At 44.5% G+C, this 9,476-nt stretch overlaps 2 protein-coding genes across 3 annotated transcripts; one reads left to right on the top strand and one right to left on the bottom strand.

Moving 5' to 3' along the window:
- Window positions 1-4,904: 4,904 nt before the first annotated feature.
- On the bottom strand, window positions 4,905-7,060 carry LOC119378792 (P2X purinoceptor 7-like). Its single transcript, XM_037647817.2, has 3 exons — window positions 6,873-7,060; window positions 5,530-5,748; window positions 4,905-5,061 (listed from the first exon to the last, which is right to left on the bottom strand). Exons 1-3 carry the CDS (start codon window positions 7,058-7,060, stop codon window positions 4,905-4,907), a joined length of 564 nt encoding a protein of 187 aa, XP_037503745.2.
- Window positions 7,061-7,767: 707 nt separating this feature from the next.
- On the top strand, window positions 7,768-9,093 carry LOC119378793 (THAP domain-containing protein 10-like). 2 transcript variants are annotated; one of them, XM_037647818.2, is made up of 3 exons: window positions 7,768-8,162; window positions 8,271-8,352; window positions 8,719-9,093. In XM_037647818.2, the coding sequence occupies exons 1-3, from the start codon at window positions 7,812-7,814 to the stop codon at window positions 8,949-8,951; spliced, it is 666 nt and encodes a 221-aa protein (XP_037503746.2). In that variant the 5' UTR covers window positions 7,768-7,811; the 3' UTR covers window positions 8,952-9,093. The 2 variants fall into 2 exon arrangements, with proteins under 2 accessions (XP_037503746.2, XP_049267778.1); XM_049411821.1 differs by having other exon boundaries at window positions 7,768-8,352.
- The last annotated feature ends 383 nt before the right edge of the window (window positions 9,094-9,476 follow it).

The following is a 9,476-nucleotide window of genomic DNA, read 5'->3' as shown; positions in this document are numbered from 1 at the left end:
GGTTCTTTCTATCTGAAGAAGAGGAAAATTCAGAACCTATGATAAAAAAAATTTGCCAAAGTTCAGCGCCATTTTAACACTTCCGCCCTTTGAAAGCATGGTGAAAGAATTTTCCTCAAGATTACGATGACTTCGGCAAGACATGAGTGACTTAGCATTGTGCTAATTGCAACGGGTGATGTGGGAGAAAATTTTTCCTGCAGACGGAAAAGTGGGACATATGTGTCCCACTGTCCCACAAAGGGTTAGACACTACTACTTTCATAGCAGAGGCTTATGCAATATTGGTGGCTGTGAAACACATTAAAGAATTTAAAATATACCCAAGGCAGTTGTATACACACTTTTTAAGCATCATAAAGGCTTTCAAGTCTCTGAAAAAACACAGGAATTCAGTAATTCTGTGGCTCTATTCATTTTATGCACCGCTTAGGCATCCCAGCAGCACGTTGTGGTATGCTCAGTGCCAGGGCGCCGCAATATCCAAGAGGTGACCAGCTGGCTACATCTGTTCATGCAAAAGGTGCTAATTCATCTATGCATGTTCCTGTAATTCTAAGAAAGCTCAGGGCCTACTGGGATCTAGAAATACATGATAACTTACACGTGATTACACCATACCTCAGTAACAGGCCACCCACATCAAAGACACACTGTACCGAAGTAACACTTTGCAGACTTAGAATAGGACACATGTACAGAACACACGCATGCATTTCATATGATGGCGACCCACCCAGCTGTGACAGATGCGGCCTGCGACTCTCCATACTTCTTTTGCTGGAATGCCAAAACTACAAGCCAATAGGAACAAGCATTTCCAGTACCATTTCGACAGCAAATGTAATGTGGGCAAAATGAAAGAAGCATCAAAATAACTGTGACACTTAGCGATGAACAGAGCATCATGAAAGAAAAATAATTTCGCTCTTGCCAACATAGCACCGTTAGTATGTATGCATGAGATGGTGCATATGCTTGCCAAGCTAGTGAAATGGCGTTTTTTATCTGCTGCTTCTCAGTCTATGCGTCTTCTAAAGCGACTGATTGCTCTATTTGTAAACGCATTGTGTTTGCAGGTTACCTGAGCCACCTTCTATCCGCCGTTGAGGAGCTGGTTACTGCGGGGAGTGCTGGCAGAAGTGGCACTACATCACAGCCACCACACCTGTCAAGCACCTATGGTCCAGTTGACAAAGCAGCTATTGTTGAAGCTCATGTTTCACGGTTTCAGATGTAGCTAGCTAGTGAGGAGTATCTGTGATGTTGTTGTGTGTTCAGGCCTCTTACACACAGATAAGATCTCATGGCAACATAGAGGTTTTAATGTGGACGCGGGATGGAACTGACGAGCACGTTGCACAAGCGCATACATATGACACACACGTCAGTCTACGTCTAGTGGGTAGTGTCTATCAGCGCAGCAACGGCACACTCACGGCACGTTGACCGCGAGGAGATGTTGTCACCGATGGTCCAGGCATGCGTCGGGACGAAGGCCCAGTGCCAGGTGGTCTGGAACATTGCCCAGCACAGTAGCGGCCTAGGATACCGGCCTCACCGAAACACGTCGATGCCTGTTGTGCACAGGACCCAGGGCACAAGTCCTTGGTTGCCGCACATTTGGTCGGGAACGCGGGTCCCACCCAGGCAGCTCAGGCTAGAGCTGTGGCCGACTGACTCGCGCGACAGATGCTCATTGTCCTCTTCTTCTGGCGATGAGACGACATCCATGCGATGATTTCAGTCAGTTGCTACCACAGTATCCTAAATCCAAGGCACTCAACACACACCCGGTTGCCTCTTGATGCCACCTCACGTACCTGGCCTCTCTTCCAAACTACTTGCTCGTTATCACAGTCCTTGTCATATCATCGATGCAACCTAGCCTGTAATGACGTCGTCGAGCTACTCACAACATGCCAGACGTGTGTAATTCGGGGCTCGAGACAGTACACGTGGGCCACCTGAAATCATACTACTACCCCGTCATTCTGCCTGCCCCCTGAGTCGTGAGGATGACTACGCTTCACACTCAGGGTATTGTAAGGAAGCAGAAGTGCCCCTATTTAGACATTCTAATGTTATGAAGATTACATTCAATTCACACTCGCAATGGACAAAGCGATATCGGAAGCAGAGTTTGCAGAAGGTTTTTAATAAGTGTCGTCACAGCTGTCAATTTTTTCCCACTTATGGTACACTTCTCTCACTTCTCCCAACTTTTCAACTATTGGGACTGTGATGCAGTGAAATTCATTGACGTGACGGTCATGCTGCGTCAGGCCTGCGTGCTTCATGTTTAAACGATTGCAACAAAGGGAGAAAAAACCAACCACAGCACGTGTTCCATGCACAGAATGAAATGAAATCACTGCGAGCTCTACAATTAATGTTTCTTGTTGACATGCATGTACTTGCGTATTAGAGGAGCTCAAATCAGTGTAAATTTTTGTTCATATGTTTGGCAATAATACCGGATGCTTATATGTATATATATATAAACAATATTTTTTGGGGGAAGCCAGGAAACTCATTTAAAAATATTGTGTTTTCGAAGACAGTGTTATCGTTTTAAAGTATGGCTAGTTCAGAATTTTCTTAAAGGGGTACTGGCACAAAATTTCGCGGCCAAGATAGCCTGCTGGATCGATTCCTGTGTACGTGCGTGTACCATCTGCAAAATATCGACAGCGAATAAAGCTTGGAAGGTATTTTATATGAATTTTGAAGTTCGCGAGCGCAATCCAGCATTATAGGCCGCACCTGGTGCATTGACACCCTCGGAGGTGACCCAAGGTGACCTCCCTACTTCCCCTACGTAACTGTTGCAGCCAGTACAAGTTATGATGACGTCGTAGCCGCCATTTCTGTTCTGACGCGCTTCCCGACGAATCGCTCCTCGCCAGCGGGTCAAACCTGAAGTGATTCGCCGCGTCGAAAATTCCTTCCATCCCCGCCGCAAGAAAATCGTCGCCATCGAACGACGATGGGCCCGGCGACGACAGACCGCATGGAAATGCGTCACTGTTCTGTGTGCTCACGTGACCAACCGTTTCACTCGCTAGGTGGTGATAGTTGCACCCGGCGGCTTGTCGTTTTTGGAGCTCTGTCAAACCAAAACTGAGGCTGTGTCGGTAATGAGGAGCTTGTAATTAATTATCTCATGAGTGTTGCAGCAAACGATGTGCCGTGTTATGACTAACAGGCCTACAGCAACACATTGCAGCAAAAAAACGCGGGGCGAAAACTTTTGTGTCAGGACTCTTTTAAACAAATCAGCATTGCTCTCTTAAGTAATGTCAAATTACTTCAAATAATACAACAAGTTTGAACAAATTTCTGATGAAACCCGAGAAAATTTGTGCGTTTCCCTTTCAATAAATGCCAACATATGCTGCTGTAATGGGGTTCGAAAAATGACGCGACTTTATAAGTTTTCAGTACATGAATCTTTTGAAAAATAACTGTTAATCAGACTTTGAGTTAACTGCTTTGCACTCTCAATGTTAAACATGCCTTCGTGTGCTTGTTGTACCTAGGTAACATCCATACCATGTTCATATTGCAAGGGTATGAATAGCTGCAACAATGTGCCTCTGACTAGATCGCAGGTCTCTTTTTCGGTTGCATTACGTGTCCGAACATGTCAGTGTCAAATATTTGTGTCTTTCATAACGTACTCCCATCTCCAGGAATCATTATTTTGCTGTCCCACTGAATGAGTTGCCATTGGGGAATAAATAAATTTTGTCTTTGGTGTAGAGCCGAGTGTCTGCATAACAACACATTCTCAGAACAGAAAATTTTTGAACAAAAAAAAGTGTATGAAATTGATTAAGAGACTAAAGAAATGCATGCGCGGTTGCTAGGATGAAACAAGCAAGCATGGTCGAAATATTATGCTGTACAAAAAAATATCCGCAATCAGCACTACAAACAAAAAAGTTCACCATTTTCCCATTGGTATTCTTCAGATGAGAATAGCAATATTCTCGGCCTGAAATCTGTTACATTTCACGGGTGCTGGTAAGCAGTTTTCTTGTTTTTTATCAGGTGCTTTGTGCTCCAGCTGTTGACATTGTGAATAACAAATACGTCAGATATGAAACTAAATTTCCGTGTTTTGCAAGCATATTCTGAGCTGACACACACATGTATGGCTCTTTTGCACACCTTAAAATACTGGCATTTTTATGACTTGCTTACTTTTTTACAATTGCTTTCAAGCACAATTCTCTGTCCAGATTGCAGTTTGAATGCAGTTCACCTGATGTTGTGTTTTAAAATGTGATCGCATGAAATTAGAGCTTCAGGAAAAGCAAATCTTGAACAAAGTCTTCACACACCAATGAATGCTTAATAGTAATAACAGTAATGTCTGTGGTTTCATGGGCCATAACCACGACAAGATTGTTATGCACGCCAGAAATTTCAACCATGTGGTGTTCTTTCACAAGCACCTAAATTTAAGTACACTGGCGTCTAGCATTTTCACCTCCATTGAAATGCGACTGCCATGGATGCATAGTCGGGCCACTCATACTAATTCAGTTTGTTTGGGAAGAGAAATATGTCATATGAGCTCAGAAAAATGATTATCATGTCATGCTAGTTCTTGTATAAATATATTTTATGAGTCTATTGTGATGCTGTCCTCTGGTGTAATTATTCTCTGTTTCCCACAACAGTATATCTGTATTGTGTGTGCTCCTCATGCTGAAAGCATCAAGGTCTTTCATTAAATGCTTGTGTATGGTGGACATCAGTGCTTGATTGTCTCACACATTACATGACAAATTGTGCACTCAATGCATGTTACTGTGGTCTTTGGAAAAGTAATAACACTGTGTGAAAATCAGGTCAAAGAATTTGTTCGAGTACTCTATAAACATTTTATCCAGTTAATATTCAGGGTACTTGAAGCCAGTGTAGCTTTCGGAAGGGAAAGCGTCCCGCACTGCTGCTACAACACAGCTTGGTAGCACTGTTCTTTTCCTTCGGCCGAGACGGTGCCACACCCATCGCACAAACTGTCGGTACGCAGTGTACCTGTAACGCCTGAAACGTAAGCATCATGCACCATTGAGGATATGCAACTAGGCCAGCACTGCAGCTGCCTAACAAGCAGCTGTCATGTGTATATGTGCAGTTATATTTTTAATCTGGGGTACTGTGGTGCCAACACACTTCAATTGTAACTCCTTGTATATAAAAAAAAAAACGTTTTCACGCCAAACTTGTCTTTTCATCAAGTTGAATCAAACTGTTACTATGTTACCATTGCATGGAAGTTTCACCACAATGCATACTAGCTTTTAATTACTGTGGAATATTGAAAAAGTATACAGGATGAAAAAAAATGTCATATGTTCATATTGGTTGCTATTGCTTTTCTCTCCTCTTGTGGTACCAAAATATAGATATGGTAAATGTGGTGGACTGATGACACAATGTTATGCGATGTTTCGAGAACAGACTGTGTGGACCTTTGCTGTTTATAAATAAAATGGCAAGATGTGCTGTTACCTGTGAATTTCTGGGGCTGCAACGATGCCTGGACGATCCTCCATGAGTGCATAATAGGCTATTTGCAGGACATTGACGTCCAAGCATCCCCGCTGGAAAGTTTGATGGGCAGTAATGCACTGCTCATTTTCTGGCATAAGAGCGTGCACTTTCTGAATTTCATGGCAGCATAAGGATTCAACTTCTGTCTCCATTGCTTGACAGCTTCCACACTGGCACCTGTAGTAATTATTTTAGCATTATCAATATTACCATCAACCACTGTACTTGGCACTTTGTTTTGAATACGAGAGCCTCAGAGGCAATGATGGTGTCGCTGTCTTTCTTTTTTTCCTCTACCTGCACTTATTTTTCTGCAGTCATTTCCACCTCGGCCATTTTGTGTGGGGGGGGGGGGGGGGGTGGCTTTTAGTATTTCTGTACACTTTACTTTCATCTTGATCAGATAAACCGTTGTTATGTCGCACGGTATTCTTTTTTGCCATCGGTTCTGTATCAGTAAGTCCTGCCTAGGGCGTAATAATGACATAGCCAGTACGAAAAAAAGAAATGCATAGTCGGGCTGTGTCGTCGCATTTTATCTTGTAGCCATGCGTCTTGTCGCTCGTTCACTACTAAGTACTCGTGCATAAGCGTTTCGGACAACCCGCGGAGTAACTGCAAGCCTAGCTGCATGTTTTGGACATATGTATATAAATCCGGCTGAAAAAGTGGCATACGTACGATCGCAGAACTCATCTTCGAAGAGACAGCTGACAGCACGGAATAATGCTTGTTTGATTTCTTAATTTCTTTGATTGTTATTATCTTTCTTTTTGCCATAGGGAATAAGCCGCGGTGCGGTCAGTCGGCCTAGGCGCGTTGTCCTAAGCGCGAGATCGCAGGTTCAGATCCCGGGTACAGTGAACTAGTATCCCGGGCGCGGAAGCCGCATTACTTTGCAGGCGAAACGCAAAAACGCCGTTGCACTTAGGCTGTTGAAAACGTGCGGGGCACGTACGTTGTGTGGCACGTAGACGCACGTAAAACGTGCGTGCCACAAAAATTGCGCTATAATATTACTAGCGCTGTATTCGTGCTCGCTGCATCATATCCCATGATTTTCTCGTGCAGGAGCGTGCCTGTGCTTCGCCATTTTTGATAGCAGCACTAATCATGGCCTCAATCAAGCGTGACATGTGCACTTGCGCGGCATGAATAACGCTGCCAAATAATGCGGAGGCTACGAAGTAATTACTACACACTCCCTCGCTGCGCGCGAATCGATACCCCATGCACAATAAATGTTTCTCCTCACCCGTGAAATATTCCCTAAGGCGCTGATCATAATAAAGGGATCTTACCATTCAACGTTCCCTATTCGCAAGGCTCCTTGCAAAGAGTTGTCGGTGCTGTCGTGCGATTCTTCTTCCGACGAACTTGCCAACGGGTCGAACGCGAAGTGGTTAGCCGGGTTTGCGAGCTCAGCTTCTTGCATGCGGCCGAAATGGCCGAAATCGCTGTCGGAGTCGCTGGTCGACATTTCGTCCATCGTTGTTCGCGTGCGCAACGTGCGACTGACAGCAGACGACAGAGCTGCATTGGTACGTCAAGAGTTTCTGTCCCCACGTGACTGAAGCTGACATGATACGTCAGTGTGAAGCCACCCCTTCGAAATCGAAACCGAAAGTGGGCTTTTAAGAAAGCAGTATTAAAAATATATTCCATGCGTTTCGAAGCACCAGAATACTCTCTTTAGGGTTCTCGACACCAGTGCTTTTATTTACAACAAAAATCCGAAAATATTCAAAGTTCGTGTCAGTACTCCTTTAAAGGAGTACTGACACGATTTTGAGGTGTTGCAATACGGACGTATATCGTTTCCTTGGCATGTAGTGTTGACGCTCTCCCCACACCGGAGCCAGGAAACACGTATAAAATATTTTAGTTTGATTTTAAAGTTTTCATCGTCCAGCATCTGCAAGGCAGCTCCACTGCAATGGACAGTGCATGACGTATCAAGTCAGCTTTTGCGAAAGTTGTGACGTCATGTATATGTGTGCACGTTGTGATGACGACTGAAATAAAATGGGAAAAAAAAAAAGACGCGCGCGCGCCTTCTCGACTCTCACAACAGGTGCTCGGCCGACTGGCGTTATTCGTAGTAGTGCTGTGCGCTGTTTTGCCGCGACGCTTCGTCGTCGCATCGAGAGCGATCGAGCGCTGCAACATCTCTGGTGTATGCGAAAGGATGCGAGTGTGATTTGGATTGCCTGTTCCGATCACCGCATCCCTGTTTTGCGATGGCACCTACTTGCTGTATCGTCAAAGGCTGTCATACCAAGAGCGGGGGTGACGTTTGCATGCACAGTTTTCCGAATGACCCAGCGCAGAGGCAAATGTGGGTAGATTTTGTGCGTCGCGATCGCAACTGGGACTGGACGCCAGCCAAGCGAAGCCGGATTTGCTCGCTGCACTTCGGACCCGACTGCTACCGGGCCGGAAACCATCGCTACCTCCTTGAGTTCGGCATAGAGCTGTCAAAGAAGCAATATCTTGAGCCAGAAGCTGTGCCCACGCTGTACGTTGCTTCAGCAAAGCATCGCGATGCAAGTCCCGCATCAGAGCCTACATGCAAGCGTCTCTGCTGCGAGGTGCGTATGCCTGTTGTTTCGGGCCGCGCGGGTTGCAATGCGCGTGAAATTTCTGTCGCACGTGTCACGATACTTACAGTAAAATGTATCTCTCAATATATATTGCAGGAATCTCGTGTCAGTGGGACTTCGTGCGAGAGTCCTTACGAACCACCGATCGTCGACGAAACATCGCAGTTCTCAAGCCCAGGTTTGTTGATTCAAGCTCCAAACGCTTACGGCTTGTAAAGCAGAAAAACGCGTTTTTCAGCTCAATCATTGTGGTGACATTTTTCCATGCGACTACTTATTTCTGACGTACTTGTCTATGTTATTTGTTTTTTTTTCTTTCCTACTGTTTTCCTTTCCTCTATGTATGTTTCCCCTTCCCGAAGGAGCAGGCAGGCGTTGTGCCCCTTTATGTGGGACTTGGCAGCCTGTTCCCTCCATATTTTCTCTGTCTTCATGCTTTTTGTGTATCCAAACCAAGTAATAATAATAATATTACAAGCCAACACTTCCAATGTGATTAGGTTTAAAAATCATTTGAGTTTTCGGCATAATTTTCTGTCCATAGATTCACAAGTTCCTTCCGACAGTGACAGTGTGATCGCTATGCACATGGCAGCTTCCCCACAGTGCAATGAAAAGCACAACGCCCAAACACAGTGCGATGTGCAACTGGCCTCCAAAGCCACCCAGACTTCAGCAACGACTAAGATGCAAAGCCTCGGTGTCCAAGCAGTTCAAACGAGTGCTGAAATTGGTATGTGTGTTTATGGTGCATTCTTTGTTATGAGACAGCTGTAAGATTTAATTTAAGGTGTGTCACCACACTCGCCACTGACTCTTATCGTGTAAAAATTTTGTTCCCAGTATGGTGGTTCAATTCAAGTACTAACATGTCCACAAAGTTCACTTCGCTAGTGTTTCAGTATGCAGCTTACAAAGGCTCCGGTGTGACAATGCTCTTGGTGTTTGATCAAGCTCCTAATAAAGAAGACTGTTCCAGCTAACGGCATTCCATGTTAGGATTAATTTGCAATGTGGCTACGTTACGCAGCTAAACAAAACAGTGGGCCTAGATTTTTAATTCATTGTGCCTTTAAACCATAGGAAAGGAAGCCATGGATTTCTCAGAACATAAATGTGCCATCTGCAGAGTTTAGCATCAGCACAATCGTGCGTAGCAGGTATGATGTTGGTATTAGCAGTTATTAATATTTCCACCTTGAATGTTGAAAAATAAGTGAATATGGGACCAAAGCAAAGGACAATATTTAAGTTCTTCAACGTCACACTTGCAGAAAATCAAATACAAAAATTTAACTTTAA

This window comes from Rhipicephalus sanguineus, unplaced genomic scaffold, assembly GCF_013339695.2.
Source record: "Rhipicephalus sanguineus isolate Rsan-2018 unplaced genomic scaffold, BIME_Rsan_1.4 Seq9833, whole genome shotgun sequence".
NCBI lineage: Eukaryota > Metazoa > Arthropoda > Arachnida > Ixodida > Ixodidae > Rhipicephalus > Rhipicephalus sanguineus.
This window is presented reverse-complemented; position numbering and strand designations above follow the sequence as displayed.